Source organism: Hypanus sabinus, chromosome 10 (genome assembly GCF_030144855.1).
Source record: "Hypanus sabinus isolate sHypSab1 chromosome 10, sHypSab1.hap1, whole genome shotgun sequence".
In the NCBI taxonomy this organism is placed as follows: domain Eukaryota; kingdom Metazoa; phylum Chordata; class Chondrichthyes; order Myliobatiformes; family Dasyatidae; genus Hypanus; species Hypanus sabinus.
Genome location: NC_082715.1, coordinates 132,958,004 through 132,975,313, shown reverse-complemented (window position 1 = coordinate 132,975,313; position 17,310 = coordinate 132,958,004). Strand labels below are relative to the sequence as shown.

Sequence of the window (17,310 nt, the reverse complement as noted above, 5' to 3'; positions counted from 1 at the left end):
ACACTAGAGACAGTAATGGAGAACAAATAAATGGCAGATGAACTGAATAAATATTCTGCATCAGTCTTTGCTGTGGAAGACACCAACATCTTGCCAGAAATCCGTGAGTGTCAGGGCAGAAGTAGGTGAAGTTGCTATTACTATGAAGAAGGAGCTTAGGAAGCTGAAAGGTCTGAAGGTAGATCCGGACCATCTGGACCCTCCACCCTCTGAAGAGATTATGGAGGCACTTGCAGTGATCTTTCAAGGATCACTAGATTCTGGAATGGTTTCCGAGGGCTGTTACTCAACCTTTTAAGAAGGAGTGAGGCAAAAGTCAGGGAATTATAGGTCACTCTGCCTGACTTCAGTGGTTGGCAAGATCTTGGAGCCAATTACTAAGGATCCTCTTTTGGGGTATGTGAAGACACATGATAAAATAGGCTGGATGTGGAAGTAAAGAGGGCTTTTTCTGGTTCACTCTCAGTGAGATGCTCACACAAGGCCCAATAGTTAAGATTTGTATTTCAACTAAAATATACAGACTGGGTACCTAAGTTACCATGAACAATAATAGAATTTCATTCCTAAACATTCTCTAACCTTACACAAAGAGGGACTGGAACAGATGAGGTAGGTATTAAAGAGCACCTACAAGGAAGATGGGGAGGCAAAGAAATTGAGTGGGAAAATTCCCTGGATAAAACACAAAAACTCTAGCTTTGGATTAAAATCCAAAGCTGAAGATTGTTGGGTTGTTCACCTGTCTCAAATTACCTTGAAAGTGTGGCTGAATTATCAGAGGACATTTCATGGAACTGTGGGTAGATGGGTGTAATGGATGGTTGGCATAGACTGGGTTGGTTGAAGGGTCTATTTCTGTGCCATGTGAATGTGTGATTGAAGCTAGGCTTTTCTCTTCTGGAGACTCGAAGATGCAGGTGCTGGAATCTGGAGCAAAAAACATGGGTTTGTTTCTGGTACCATTTGCCTCTCCCCTAATGGTTTAGAGTTTTGCTTATCTCTCTCCAGCAACTGTTTCTCACCTTCATACTTTTCTCCATCCACATGGTTTCTCTTTCTATCTTTGCCTGTTGTCATCTATCATCCACCTGTCTCCCAAATCCACCCTAGCTCCCCCATCTGGTGCAATCTGCCTGATCCATCCTACACCCCTTCTCAATCCACCAATCACCAACTCTTCCCTTGTCCTGTTGTGCAGACACTCTTGGTCCTGATGCAAGGATACAATCTGAGACATTGGCAGTTTCTTTCCTCTCACAGATGCTGCTCAGCCTGCCAAATTCCTCCAGCACACTGTTTGTTGTTTGCTCTACCTTTACTGTTTGGCAAAAAGCCAGGGAACTAGCCTTGGTTCAGTGAGAATTAGAGAGGATTATTCCAGAAACAGCACCAGATACACTTAAACTGAGTGGCCAACTTGCAGAAGAACCAAACAGTGGAAGCAGTATGTTGTGGATGGAGCTAAGGTTTGAAAAGTATCAGAGCAGGTCAAATCGCACAGTTCTGCCATATTTGTACAATTGCAGTTGTTGAATTAACTGTTTCATTTTCATTTTCTTTGCAGTTAATTATCTGCTTGCATGTTATATAATTACTTATATACAAGTAACTCCTTCCTATGATTCCTAGTGGTTATAATATACATATCAGTTTTATATGTCTCTAGCTATTATACGAAGTATAATTCTGGAAAGCTCTTGATGCTTTGCATTAAGTGAATAAGTATTTTCTCTTTGTTCAGTTTTTACTGCAGTATTGACTAAATATTTTCTAATTTGATTATTATTGTCTATAAATTAGACTGGATTTTTTTCTTACCTTTGAGTATAAAGATAGCTGTGTTATGCTAGGCACCATCTTTAGTTTCTGTTCTTCAAGTATCAGACTTCTGTCCCTTTTTTTATCGTTTCAACTTCCCTTTGTTCTTAATAAATCAATCATGAAGCAGCAAGCTTTATGCCTCATTCCTGACTTCTAAAAGAACCTTGGATTTAAACAAGAGAATCCAACACTGTACTGGATAATTGAGGCAACTGGAGACAAGGGGATTTCATCTGATGCTAAGAGCCACAGAAGAATTCCTTTAGCATCCAATCCTGAGTTTAATTCACTTTAAACAAAAATAACTTAGGTCATTTGGCAGTGATTAATGAAATGATGGTAAAAAGCTAAAAAAGTATCTGGAATCCTAAGAACTTCAGATTGAAATAATAGATTTCGTGCATTAGCTTGGACCTTAGGGATAACGTTAAACAATCTCTACTGTTAACTGGGCTTATAGGTTAAGAGCGTCTTATTAGCTAGGTAAGTAGTTAGTATCTTTCTTTGAGAGTGATATAGGGTTCAGTGGTGTTTTCTGGTAAATCTTCATAATCTGTGCCTATTTTTTAATTTCAGGATGCAGTGGATAGTGAACTGTCTAAATTTAAGGTAAAGAATAAAGTTTTATGTTTTTATTAACTTGTTCTGTCAAAGGAATTATTAAGGGAACTTGAGAGTCTGAGCTAAATTGCCATGGGGATTTGCTCAATTATAATTGTAATTTCATTACGATCATTTTTACAGTCCGTGTTATTTATGGTTTAAAGCAAATAAGATTGTAGATATATTGAAATTGTAAATTTCACACAGCATTAGCTCTGTATCATATTTTTAAGCATATTGCATGTGTTTTATGTGTTTTATTGCGAGCAGGTGAAATTCTTTTCTGAGCCTGAATTTCAAGGAAGCGTACAAATCTTTGACATGGATGCAGTCCAATTTCCTGATGGTTTTTCACCCAAGTCCTGTGAAGTTCTAAGTGGCAGGTGAGCAAATTAATCTAGATCCTGAAAACATAAAGGCTTCATAGGGTAGTTATGGATCACAATGGCAGTTCTTTAAACTGATAGTTAAATAGAATATTGTAGTCTATTTCAATATGTCTTTTATGGTTTTTAACACCTAACCTTATTGAGGTTAAATTTTGACACTCCCTCCCGATGCCCTATTTTAAGCTAAGGCTACCTGACCATTTCAAAAAACAATACCTATAATTTTGTTTCAGTAAATGAGAAAGCCCTATTCATTATAATTGAAAAATGTTTTAAAAATGAAGCAAAATGCTTTTGTGAACTCCTGTTCTGAGACCCTCAGCTTGCAAGACATTGATCAGTGATGTAAGAATTTTGCTTCCTCAGTTCAATAGTTGACAGTAAATACTGTGTGATGACACTTAGTGCAAAATGTCCGTTGTATGATCCGTTATGAGAATGAAATGAGAATTATCACGGGAATGATAGGGTTAACATAGGAGTAGTGTTAGATGGCTCTGAGCCTGTACTCACTGGATTTAGAAGAGTGATGGGAGATCTCACTGAAGCTTGTCCGATATTGAAAGGCCAAAACAGAGTGGATGTAGGGAGGATGTTTCCTACAGGTGGCGAGGTGGGGCGTAGAGCCAGTGGGCACAGCCTCAGGACGGAGGGACGTCCATTTAGAACATGGATGAAGAAAACCTTTTTGAGCCAGAGGGTGCTGATTCTGTGGAGTTCATTGCCACAGATGGCTGTGGAGGCCACGGCATGGAGTACATTTAAAGTGGAGGTTGAAAGGTCCTGGATTAGTCAGGGTGTCTAAGGTTATGGGGTGAAAACAAGAGAGTGGGGTTGAGAAGGATAATAAATCAGCCTTGATTGAATGGCGGAGCAGACTTGATGGGCCAAATGGCTTAATTCTGTTCCCATTTCTTTTACTGTTATGCTAACCCCCTCTGGATTTCACTAAATAAATTAAAAATCTTGTGTTCTACTGAAATAGGTTGGGTTTGTGAATGTGCAGAAGTTGCAGGATGATTTCAATAAAGGGGTGAGGTGAAATTCAGAATATAGCTAATAATTAAAGGTGGTCCAGCAGACTTTTTCCTTGAGGCAGTAAGGAACAATACTTAGATTGCCCGCACTACATCCAAGCTGCCTGCACACTCCAGTGAGATGAATGAAGGGCGTAAATGATACTAAATGCATTACAGTTACTAGTCCAGATTACTCCAGCAGCTCCCTCCAAACCTACAATTTATACCATCATGTGAAAGTCAAGACAGCAGGAGGAGTCTAACACCATTAAGGGCAGATTTCCCTCTATTGCCCATATCCTGAGCGTATCATAGGCCCACCATGGTTAGTGAGTTGAAATCCTGCATTTCCTTACCCAGCAGCACGGTGGGAATACTTTGCCCCGCTCTCCAAAGAGACCATAAGACATGGGAGTAGAATTAGGTGATTTGCCCCATCGAGTCTGCTCTGCCATTCCATCATGGCTGATTTATTATCCCACCAAACTTTATTCATCAATTCTAAATGTAACCTTTGACATCCTTATTAATCAAGAAGCTATCAACCTCCATCCAATTACCTGGCCTCCACAGCAATGAATTCCACAGTTCACCACTCCACGGCTAAAGAAATTCCTCTTCATCTCCATTATAAATGAACGTCCCTCTATTCTGAGGTTGCACCATCTGATCCTTGATTCCCCCACTATTGAAAACAGCTTCTCCACATCTACTCTACCTAGGTCTCCCAACGTTCAACAAGTTTCAATGATACCCCACCCCCACCCCATTCTTCAAAATGCCAGCAGATACAGGCCCAGAGCCATCAAACACTCCTCATATGTAACCCTTTCATTCCTGGGATCATTTTCATAAACTTCACCAGTGTCAGCTCATCCTTTCTGCTTTTATTACCTTTGCACCTCAGGTTTTTGAATGTTTAGAATCTATGCTTTTATTCCTTCTACCAAAGTGCATGACCATACACTTCCCAGCACTGAGTTCCATCTGCCATATTTTTGCCCAGTCTCCTAAAGTGTCAAAGTCCTTCTGCAGCCTCTCTGCTTCCTCACACTACCTGCCCCCCACCTATCTTTCTATTGTCTGCAAACTTGCCTACAAAGCCATCAATACAGTCATCCAAATCATTGACATATACAAGGGTAAGGTAGAAGAAGTCAATTTTAGAAAACCTAGCACATTTATTTTTCAACATAGTCCCCTCTTACATTTACACACACAGTCCAGCAGTCATGGAGCATACGGATCTTGGACCTCCAGAAAGTGTCTACAGATGGGTGATTAATAAGTTTGTAGTCTAAGATAGAAGGAGATGAGTTATACAGCTCTCGTTACATGCAGGTGCAGTTCAACTCTTTTAGTGATTATGCAGAAAGTTTGAAGTTAATAACTCATCAGGTGATTGATAAGTTCATGGCCTACGGTGGAAGGAGATATTAAATTCACACTTTCCGCCTAATCACTCAAAGAGTTGACCTGCATGTGTATGTAACGAGAGCTGTATAACTCATCTCCTTCCACCTTAGGCCACGAACTTATCAATCACCCCTGATGAGTTATTAACTTCAAACTTTCTGCAAAATCACTCAAAGAGTTGACCTGCATGTGTATGTAACGAGAGCTGTATAACTCATCTCCTTCCACCTTAGACCACGGACTTATCAATCACCCATCTGTGGACACTTTCTGGAGGTCCAAAATCCATATGTTCCACAACTGCTGGACTACGTGTGTAAATGTAGGAGGGGATTATGTTGTAAAATAAATATGCTAGGTTTTCTAAAATTGACTCTTTCTACCTTGGGCCACAAACTTATCAATTACCCCTTGTATGTAAAAAGCATTCCCAACACTGACCCCTAGTGTAACACCACTAGTCACTGCCAGCCAACTAGAAAAGAATCTCTTTATTCCCACTCTTTGCCTCCTGCCAATCAACCAATGTTCTTATCCATGCCAGCATCCTTTGTGTGATACCATGTGCTCGTCTTGTTCAACAACCTCATGACACTTTATCAACTGCCTTCTGAAAATCCAAGTGCTCAATATCTTCTGATTCTCCCTTGTCTATCCTGCTTGTTATTTCCTCAAAGAATTCCAACAGATATGTTAGGCAAAATTTTCCCTGCAGGAAACCCTGCTGACACTGGCCTATTTTATCATGTGCCTCTTAGTACCCTGAGATCTCTCTTTAACAATAGACTCCAACCATTTCCCAGTAACTGAGGCTAGGCTAACTGGCCTATAATTTCCTTTCTTCTGCCTCCCTCCCTTGAAGTGTGGAGTGACATTTGCAATTTCCAGTCCCCTGGAAGCATTCCAAAATCTGGTGCTTCTTGAAAGATCGTTACTAATGCCTCCACAGTCTTTTCAACTCTCTCAGAATCCTGGGTGTAGTCCATCAGGTCCATGTAACTTCTCTACCTTCAGACGTTTCAGCTTCCCGTGCACCTTCTCCCCAGCAATAACAATTGAACTCACTTCTGCCTTCTGACACTCTTGAAATTCCAGCATACTCCTGGTGTCTTCCACAGTGAAGACTGATGCAAAATACTTCTTCATTCATCTGCCATTTCCTTGTCCCCCATTACTACCTCTCCAGCATCATTTTCTAGTGGTCCGATATCTACTCTCGCCTGATTTTAAATTTTATATGTCTGGAAAACATTTTGGTATCCTCTTTGAGATTATTGGCTGGCTTACCTTCATATTTCAACTTTTCTCTTTTTTTTTTAGTTGCCTTCTACTGGTTTTTAAAAGCTTCCCAATCCCCTAACTTCCCACTAATTCTTGCTCTATTATAAGTCCTCACTCTTGCTTTTATGTTGTTTTTGATTTCCATGTTTTTCTCATCCTGCCTTTTGAATACTACTTCTTCGGGATGTATCTATCCTACTCCTTCCCCATTGCTCCAAGATACACCAGCCATTGCTGTCTGCCATCATCCCTGCTAGTATCCCCTTCCAATCAACCTTGGCCAGTGCCCCTCTTATGCTTCTGTAATTCCCGTTACTCCATTGAAATACTGATATATCTGACTTTAACCTTTTCCTCTCAAACTGCAGTCTATCATATTACAATCACTGCTTCCTAAGGGTTCCTTTACCATAGCTTCCCTGGCACAATAGTGTAGTGGTTAGCACAATGCTTTACAGCACTAGAGACCCGAGTTCATTTCCTGACACTGCCTGTAAGGAGTTTGTATGTTCTCCCCAAGACCATGTGGGTTTCCTCCAGGAGCTCGGGTTTCCTCACACAGTCCAAAGACGTATCGGATGGTAGGTTAATTGGACATTGTAAATTGTCCCATGGTTAGGGCTAGGGTTAAATCGAGGGATCCTTGGGCAGCACGACTCGAAGGACTGGAAGGGCCTTTTCTGCATTGTGTCTCCGGAAATCCGGTTCATAATATAACACCCAATCCAGAATAGCTGATCCCCTATTTTAGCTGTTCTAAAAAGCCATCTTGTAGGAACTCTACAAATCCTCTCTCTTGGGATCCAGTACCGACCTGATTTTCCCAGTCTACCTGCATACTGAAATCGCCCCCCCCCCCCTATGAACCTGACTTTTGAAATAACTGTAATACTTTGAACCTTTCTGGTCAGAAGGCAGGCAAAACTAATTGATTCCTGGTTTGTGTTTCTTTGTAGCTGGGTAGTTTTTGATGCAGAGGATTTCACTGGGAGACAATACGTACTTGAGGAAGGAACCTACCCTGACTTGGCAGCTATGGGCTGTTTAGTTGATACGTGTATCAAATCCGCACAGACAGTAAACTTTGTAAGTATCCCTTAAATATTTAACTTTCAGTTGAGAAATTTCTGATGCTGTTGATATATTTAATAGCCCAATTTTCTTTTAGGAGTTGAAAGATGCATAACTTGAGCTGGTATTTTTCAATGTCCTTTCTGCATCAACGGACAGTCACAATATTAGATCCTAATTTGTTCTTTGTGCTTCAGCAAGTCAAACAATAATCACCATCATCATTATTACATGCCAAGTTGAATGACGTGGGTGATCATGGTCTTGACCATGATTGTTCTTGGCAAAGTTTTTTACAGAAGTGGTTTGCCATTGCCTTCTTCTCAAACGATGACATTATCTTCCAAAAACATGATTGGAACTGGTGGAACTCAAGTCCTTTTATGTAAAGCTTTAAAAATTTTCTTTTCTAGCTAAACGTGTGGAAAGATAATTTCTGAAATTACAACTTTAACATTTAGCGCCTATAATCATCAGAACATCCTAAACAGTAATATATAATGGGTGTTATTTCACTTTCAAGGCTGAATTGCTAATTAGATTGTGATATTACATGTGATTATTAAATTTTTATTTTGACTTCTCTAAGGAGATTTCATGAGTGGTGTGATAAGAAACTAAGAGAGAAACCCACAGCTCAGAACCCTATTATGTCTGAGTTACTTTTCTGTTGAAAAATATATCCACTGTCTAACCCTTCTGCTCTGTCTCCACTTTCCTGTGAGCTTCCTCCCACACATTCACCAAGTATTCTTTTTAGAAGCTCTTATTAAATATGTTTCCATTTCCCAGTTTGCAATGTTAAAGCACTTGCTGTATAATTTCACTCTTTCGTGATATTATCTGTTATTCTTCCTGCCAGTTTCTGAGGTCTTGTTACTGACCCTATTGCCAGTAGAAAATCCATCACTATTTTGTAAAATTCATGCTTTCCTTTAAGCTTTCTGTGAAGGCAAATCAGTCTATTGTATCCAGGCTTTCCAAATAGCTCATCTTTTAACTTCAGGATCATTCTCAGAAATCTCCTCTGCAATCTCTATTAGCTTTAAATTTTGGTGATTTATATTATGAACTACTAGTGTTCTTAGAAGTATATACTACATATAATCTCCTGTTTATAAAGCTAGCGATCCCTTATGTTATTTTCAAAAATGATGTGGACCTTTCTGACAGTAATCAAAAATAGTTGTAATTGGTAATTGGTTAATCATGATCACACGTAGTGAGATGCAATACACACGATACCATATGGGGCACCACGGTACCCCATAGTTTAATGCGACATTACAGCTCGGGGCTTTGGAATTTGGTGTTCAATCCCAGCGTTCTCTGTATAGAGTCTCTGTACGTCCTTCCCATGGAATGTGCGGGTTTTCCCTGGGTGCTCTGGTATCCGCCCACTGTCCAGGGATGGACCAGATAGGTTAATTAGTATTGTAAATTGACCCATGATTAGCTTAGTGTTAAATTGGGGCTGTCAGAGGCGGCTGGGTGGTGTGGATCGAAGGGACAGAAGGGAAATAAGATAAAATAAATATAATTTTGTTTTCTATGCTATCTATACAGATAATTTCAAAACAAAATATATTTGACTACTACAGAATGCAAAATATAATGTTCCATTTACAGAGAAAATGCCGAGTAGTTAAACAATAAGGTGCAAGGGCCTTGGCAACATAAATTGTGAAGTTACGAGGTAAACTTTATCGAAAAAAGGTCCTCTCAATAATCATATGATGGGATAGAAACTGACTTTGAGGCTGGTGTTGCATGCTTTTGCATTATACAACCTTTTGTATTTTCTGCCCAGTGCAAGAGGAAGAAGAGAAAATGTTCAGAGTGGGAGGGGTCGATGACTCTGTTGGCTACTTTCCCAGAGCAATGGGAGGTGGAGACAAAATCCACGGAGGGGAGGCCGGATCTCATGTTGGCTGAGCAATGTCCACAGCTCTCCGTAATTGGTCGCTGTCGTGGCCAGTCAGTCCGTACACTCAGTTTGTTCCAAGTTGTTCTGAGTAGCTATAATTGCCTTTTCTCCCTCTTCCTATGAAAAGTATTTTTTTTTCTTGTTTTCAGTGTTTCTCAATGCCAGGCATAATACTCTTTATGCGAGAGAAATTTGAAGGAAAGAGAGTTGAGTTGATCTCGGAAGTGTTGAATCTGAAATTAGGAGGATATAATACTCGTGTTTCTTCAGTCAAAGTTAATGGTGGAATGTAAGTAAAAGAAAACCTACTTCAAAACTTCTGACACAAGGGAACAATCTACTGTGATATTAGAAAGTAATTGTCTGGATTGTGCATTTATTATTTATACACAGTATTTATCTTTATCTTTAATAATCTTTTGTGTTTGAAGTCATTTTCAAGTTGGTTTTAAAAATTAAATAAAACAAATTCAAATGATCCAGTTACCTAAAATGCTAACTAGATTTGAATAAAATTAGATGCATGTTTTTCAGGCAACATGAATCGATGTATATGTAAATTATATTTCTTAAAGATGGCAGGTTGGATGTAAATTTACATTTCTGATGCTTGGGAAGAGTCTCTTGAGTAAAATTCACTAACTCTGCCCCAACCATCTGACAGGGTTTTCCCAGTTGTCTCTGAAGCATAAAAAATCATATGTCTACCTAAAGATCTCTTGAGCATTGCTATCTTATCTGCTTCTAACAGCTCCTTTGGCAATGTGTTCCAGGTACCTGTCTCTTCTTGTGCTTTTAAAAACAAATATTGCCTTGAGCATCTCTTTTAGATTCTTCCTCTCTTACCTTAGCATTATGCTCTCCAGTATCTGACATTTCTATCATGGGAAAAACACTCGATTATATATGCTATTGGCAATTATACTGCTATCAGGTCTCCCCCCCTTAATTTCAAGGGGAGTAGAACATAAAAGCAAGGAGATAATGCTGAGCCTTTATAAGACACTAGTCAGGCCATACTTGTATTTTCAACAGTTTTGGGCCCCATATCTCAGAAAGGATGTGTTGTCATTGGAGAGAGTCCAGAGGAGGTTGACGAGGATGATTCCAGGAATGAAGAGGTTAGCATATGAGGTGTGTTTGGCAGCTTTGGGCCTGTACTCACAGGGATTTAGAAGAATGCTGGGGAATCTCTTTGAAACCTGCTGAATGTTGAAAGGACTAGATAGGGTGGATGTTTCCTGTGGTGGGGGTGTCCTGAACTAGAGGGCACAGCCTCAGAATTGAGGTGTGGCCCATTAGAACAGAGGTAAGGAGGAATTTTTTTTAGCCAGAGGGTAGTGAATCTGTGGAATGCTCTGCCACAGACTGCAGTGGAGGCCAAGTCGGTGAGTGTATTTAAGGTGGAAGTTGATCGTTTCCTGATCGGTCAGGGCATCAAAGGATATGGCAAGAAGGCAGATGTATGGAGTCGAGTGGGACCCAGGATCAGCCACGATAGAATGGCGGAGCAAACACGATGGGCTGAATGGCCTAATTCGCTCCTATGTCTTGTGGTGACCATGTGGGTTCCTTTGGGTGTTCCGGTTTTCTTCCACAGTCCAAAGACGTATCGGTTGGGAGGTTAGTTGGTCATTGTAAATTGTCCCATAACTAGGCTGGGCTTTAATTGGGATTTGCTGGGCGGTGCAGTTTGAAGGGCAGGAGGGCCTATTCCGCACTGCAGCTCTAAATAAAATGAATGTTAAAAGTTAGAGCAAAATCTTGTCATGCAGTCGTGTGTGCAGGGAGTAGAATAGGGCCACAATACTCTGGAGCACCAGTGTTGAGAATAATTGTGGCAGAGGTGTTGCTGCCGATCCTTAAGGATTGTGGTCTGTTCCCACAGATGCAGTCTGACCTGCTGAGTGTTTCCGGCAGTTTCTCTTTTATTACAACTCGTAGCCAGCTGGGATGTTCTAGTGTGAAACACATCTGTTTTTCTGATGTTGTATCATTTCAAGCTGGGACCATTACTTTTAGGTTGCTCTGCCTGTTTTCTCCTAAAGGGGAAAAAGAGTCTTGTCCCCTCACTAAAATACTTGAAGGTAGATCATTTTATGTTGTAGCTTTCCAGTGTGTCTTTAAACCAATTTAGAAATCAACGCAGTATCACAATCTTAATGGATCCTTAATGTTTTACTGAAGTAACCTCTGTTTGCAGAAGTAATGCTCAATATTAGTGTAACATTCTGCAGGTATTTTCTATTGTGTAAATGTGCAAAATATATTCTGTCTTTTTAAAATGAAAAACAGGTGGGTCGTTTATGAAGGCAGTAACTACAGAGGTCAACAGGTATTGCTCCAGCCCAGTCAGATACCCAATTGGCATCAGCACACTGGATGGCATGTGATTGGTTCTCTGCGTCCGCTGATTCAGGTCAGGACGCGTGGCTATAAAGATCTGTCGTGTGAACTTTTGAATAATGTTTGTGTGGGACATCATCACTGTTGCCCATCCAATCAAAAGTAGTTGAAACACTAATGAAGAAAAGAAAATTCATTCTCTAATGGATTAATGAAATTTCAATAGAAATCAAATGGGGGGGGGGGGGTGAATGCCTGATTTCCTCAGAGGTTAAAATACATCTTCAAGCACAACCCCAAACAGATTCTTCAGGAAATGAAAAAAATATTTTTGAAATTAAGGTTTTTTCTTTTCCTTGCATTGAATAAATATCTATTTTCTTTTGCATTCGCAGTACTTTTCCATTTCCCCCTTATAAAGAAATGCCCAGACTTCGCAGATTTGCTGTTCTGTGTACCATAGAGATGATCAAGAATTCCTTAGCTGAGAGCCAGGGGCTTGCAGTGCCCCTCACGGCACTGGTCTTGTCTCCTTGCAGGTCCAGCCTCAGGAGCTGTTTGTGTGGAGTTTTCACGTTCTCCCTTTTGGTGTCCGTGGGGTTCTCTGGTTTCCACCCACACTGGAAATAATTGTCCACTATAAATCACTGCAAGTGCAACAGTGGATTCTGGGACAGAGCTGAGAATTGTGGGAAGCATAAAAACTGGGATTAATATTGGATTAGTGTTAATGGGTGGTTGATGGTTAACAACTACTCGATGGGCTAAAGAGCCTGTCTCTATGCTAAATTTCTTTAACTACTGTACAGTATAAGGCAATGGAACTTATAGCTGAGTGTTTTGGCAATTAGAGCAAACAGATTGTCTGGAACAACATTTTTAAAAGAAAGTGTAGCTCAGTTACTAATGGGTACATGTTAATTTAGGAACTCTTTGGCCTACCTCCTCTCAGTTATTTCCGGTTTGTTTAACTGCAGAAGATATAAATATCCACATGGCATAAACCAATGCATAATCAACACTGTAGTTTAAACTTACAATATTACAAGTGTTTAAAAAAGAACTGAGGAACATTTCAAAGTTTAGGGTGCATTTGTTATCAAAGTATGTGTACTTTATACAACCTTGAGATTCGTCTCCTAAAAGACTGTCAAACACACAATGTGCAGAGAAAGAAAAACACAAAAACCGTATTGTGCAGATAATAAAGCAAGCAACCAGCATTCAGAACTGATTTTCACCTCGCCAGGCATCGCTGCCGCCGATTCAGAAATCCCCTCGTTGCAGGCCACATTATGAGTCCAGCAAACCCAGCCAAACAGGCCTGCTCTCATCTCAAACCCTGACACCACGAGCATTTCAGTCCTGGCCAGCACCTAAATCTTCTAAACCTCAGGTCATTCCTCACCCACAGTCTCAGGCTCCATTGCCTTGTTACGGCCAGTACCCGAATTTTCCAATTTGGCTTGATTCTTAAGTCGATAAAAACTTCAGATCTTTTCCACACCTCGCCTTGGCTCTGCCACGTCAAATTGCCTCCAAGTCTGCAACGGCAACTCCAGCCCCAACATGCCATAGTGTCCCAGGGGGAACCCCAGGGAGAACCGTCCTGCCCCAGGGAGAACTAACCTTTCCTAGGGGGAACCGTCCTGCCCCAGGGGAGAACCGTCCCACCCTGGGGAGAACGTTCCTGCCCCAGGGGAGAACCGTCCCTCCCCGGGGAGAACATTCCTTCCCCAGGGAGAACCGTCCCTCCCCAGGGAGAATGTTCCTTTCCCAGGGAGAACCGTCCCTCCCCAGGGAGAACATTCCTTCCCCAGAGAGAACCGTTCCTTCCCCAGGGAGAACCGTCCCGTCCCGGGGGGATCCGTCCCTCCCCAGGGAGAACCGTTCCTTCCCCAGGGAGAACATTCCTTCCCCAGGGAGAACCGTCCCTCCCCAGGGAGAATGTTCCTTTCCCAGGGAGAACCGTCCCGTCCCGGGGGGATCCGTCCCTCCCCAGGGAGAACCGTTCCTTCCCCAGGGAGAATGTTCCTTCCCCAGGGAGAACCGTCCCACCCCGGGGAGACTGCAACCACACAGCAAACATGCTAGACTGTACAGGTGATTCAGCTCATTTCTGACGGGGAAGCCACAGGCCACTGTTGTAGTGGTTACACACCAGAAAAAGTGGGAACAACAAAGCGTTTAATTGCTTTTTTTTGTATAGTTGGCCACCATTAAGTTGTCGCTCAAACCAGTAAGCAGCACCGTCTTAAACCAAATAGTTGATGCAGATAACCTGTTTCCTTCACAGAGGCGAGTATACTTCAGGGTGCGAAACAGAGGCACTGGAGCATTCCTGACTTTGACTGGAGAACTGACTGATATGAAAATGATTCGAATACAGGCCTTGGAAGAGTCGGGCACGGATGATCAAATCTGGTTCTACCAGGAAGGGTACATCAAAAACAAGGTACTTAGAAATAAAACTTAAATGCGATACATTTGATTAAAATATGCATCAGGCAGCTTTTATGATCAGGCAAAGGTTTCCAAATGCTCTTTGGTTAATTATTAAAGCATATTCTCTTAATGTTTTATCAGTTTAATTTTATCTCTTTAATCTCTGTCCCATCCATTATCAATCCCTATCCCATCCCTCATCTTAATGTTTATTTAATGAATAAGGCACTTGATATTTTTAGGAGATGAGAGAGGATTGTCTTTTCACCCTTCCCAGTGAGAAAGACAAAGAAGCTGTATTACAGAGGATTGTCTTTTCACCCTTCCCAGTGAGAAAGACAAAGAAGCTGTATTACAGAGGATTGTCTTTTCACCCTTCCCAGTGAGAAAGACAAAGAAGCTGTATTACAGAGGATTGTCTTTTCACCCTTCCCAGTGAGAAAGACAAAGAAGCTGTATTACAAATGTAGCTGTCAGAATGGAATCACTCTTTGGCTTCAAACTTCAGTGACAGTGAGGCAGAGTTTAAAGTTTTATAACCTCAGTCCTTAAGAAGGGTCTCGTCCCAAAACGTCGACCGGTTATTCATTTCAATAGATGCTGCCTTAACCTGTTGAGTTCCTCCGGCATTTTGTGTGCTGCTCTGATATCCCCTTGGAGCCTCTGTATGTTTATTTAATAAGCAACATGAATTTTGCATGTTACATCGGTGCACTTGCTAGGTGGTGTGTCTAGATAATAGGCTGTATTCATTCGGTGTCTTCAACTTCTACCCTCTTCCTGCCTTCAGTAAATCTATCAAACTTCTCCCTTTCATCCTTGTAATGTTCTGATACCTTGATAGTTCGTTTAAAAAAAGTTGATTTAAAAAATAATTACTTGCATTTTTATTGAAACATTTCATCCTGTGTTGGTAATAGTAGCTTTTCTTCTTTGTGATAATATTTTTTCACCTTTTCTACAAAGTTCAACGTGCTTTTATTATTTATTATCTATAAAGAAGGCAAGGCGGCAGCTATATTTCAATAGGAGTTTGAGGAGATTTGGTTTGTCAACTACAACACTCAAAAACTTTACAAAGGTACGATGGAGAGCATTCTGACAGGCTGCAGCACTGCCTGATATGGAGGGGATTGCTACTGCACAGGATTGAAAGTTGTAAAATTAGTCAGCTCCATCATGGGTACTAGCCTCCTCATTACCCAAGACACCTTCATGGAGCGGAGCCTTAGGAAGGCGGCATTCATCATTAAGGATCCCCAGCACCCAGGACATGCCCCCTTCACGCTGTTACCATTGGGGAGGAAGTACAGAAGTCTGAGGGCATGCACTCAGCGATTCAGGAACAGCTTCTTCCCCTCTGACGTCTGATTCCTAAACGGACATTGAACCCATGAACACAACCTCGGTACTTTTTTATTTGTTTTTTTTGCACTACTATTTTAACGTAAGTATTTAATAGGCATATATCTTACTGAAATTCATAGATTTCATTGCCCTACAGCCATAAAGTTAACAAATTTCTCGACATATGCCCGTGATATTAAACCTGATTCTGATTCTGTAGTATGTATACAATACACAACTTTGCCACACCACATGCTCTATTGTGTCCTTTGTACTTTTGAGGATTAAGTTATTTGTAATAAATGAAGATCACATAGTATCACATAAATATTTGAATATTTTTCTCTATTGTTGTCTGTTACTTAGAAGAAGTTTATTTGGAGTTATAGAACATTGAAATCTTCTTCGGCTCACATCGTCCACACTTACCATCAAGCATCCTTTCAGACTAATCCAGGGTGTTCCCAACCTGAGGTCAACAGACCCCTTGCTTAATGGTAATTATAGACAATAGACAATAGGTGCAGAAGTAGACCCTTCGAGCCTGCACCGCCATTCTGAAATCATGGCTGATCATCTACTATCAATACCCGGTTCCTGCCTTGTCCCCATATCCCTTGATTCCCCTATCCATAAGATACCTATCTAGCTCCTTCTTGAAAGCATTAAATATTATTTGGCCTCTACTGCCTTCCGAGGCAGTGCATTCGAGACCCCCACAACCCTCTGGGAGAAGAAGTTTTTTGGAGAAGTAATTGGCCCATGGCACGAAGAAGGTTGGGAACCCCTGGACTAATCCAGTTTTTATTCTCCCCATACCCTAAGCAATTCCTCTCTGATTCTACTACTCACCCACATAATAATAGCGATTAACTGTGAGCAATTAACCCACCAGTCTGCGTGTCCTTGGGATGCGGGAGGAAACCAGATCACTCAAGAAAAACCATGCAGTGAAAGAGAGGAAGTAAAATAGCGCCGGAGGTCATAGTTAACACAGATCGCTGTGGCTGTGAGGCAGTAGATCGGTTAGCTCCACTATTGTGACACACATTGCTCATGGGAGGTCCAGTGAAGATATAGATATAGAAATATAAAGGCTTTGAGAGTTGGTATGGTCATCTCTTTGCTTCCTGTCCTAAAGTCCCTCTCCCATCTATAAGTAAATCAATACTGTAATTGAGTTCTTTTTCCCTGTATTATCGTGTTTTGCATTGCACTGCTGCCGCTAAGTTAACAAATTTTATGACATATTCCAATTATTTTAAACCCTCTTTTCTTCACAAGCGAAGAACCTGATTCCCAGGTAAATAATCCTGGCCATTACAGTGCCTCCGGTAATGGAGTACTGCCAGTGGTGTCACCACCGGGAAGACACTCAAAAAGTGAGCGTCTCACTGGGTTAAGGATAGCTCTCATTTACTCTAGCTGACTCTCTAGAGCAGGGCTTCCCAATGTGGGGTCCACAGACTCCTCGGTTAATGGTGTTGGTCCATGGCATAAAGAAGGTTGGGAAACCCTGCTGTAGACTTTGAATTGTGTTGAAGCAGTCTTTAGTGAGGTGTGAAGATGCAGTCAGGGCCTCCAGGGGTAGTAGAGCTTAATTTTAAGGAACACACACACACTCACACACACACACTCACAC

General features: G+C 41.2%; 1 protein-coding gene across 1 annotated transcript in view; it reads left to right on the top strand.

Moving 5' to 3' along the window:
* The window catches only part of crybg1a (crystallin beta-gamma domain containing 1a), a 221,013-nt gene that overhangs the window by 200,795 nt on the left and 2,908 nt on the right, over window positions 1-17,310 (top strand). The window contains exons 15-20 of the mRNA XM_059983490.1: window positions 2,401-2,433; window positions 2,698-2,810; window positions 7,489-7,618; window positions 9,680-9,819; window positions 11,826-11,949; window positions 14,173-14,331. Coding sequence (XP_059839473.1) covers window positions 2,401-2,433; window positions 2,698-2,810; window positions 7,489-7,618; window positions 9,680-9,819; window positions 11,826-11,949; window positions 14,173-14,331 — 699 coding nt within the window. The remainder of the gene's footprint in view (window positions 1-2,400; window positions 2,434-2,697; window positions 2,811-7,488; window positions 7,619-9,679; window positions 9,820-11,825; window positions 11,950-14,172; window positions 14,332-17,310) is intronic.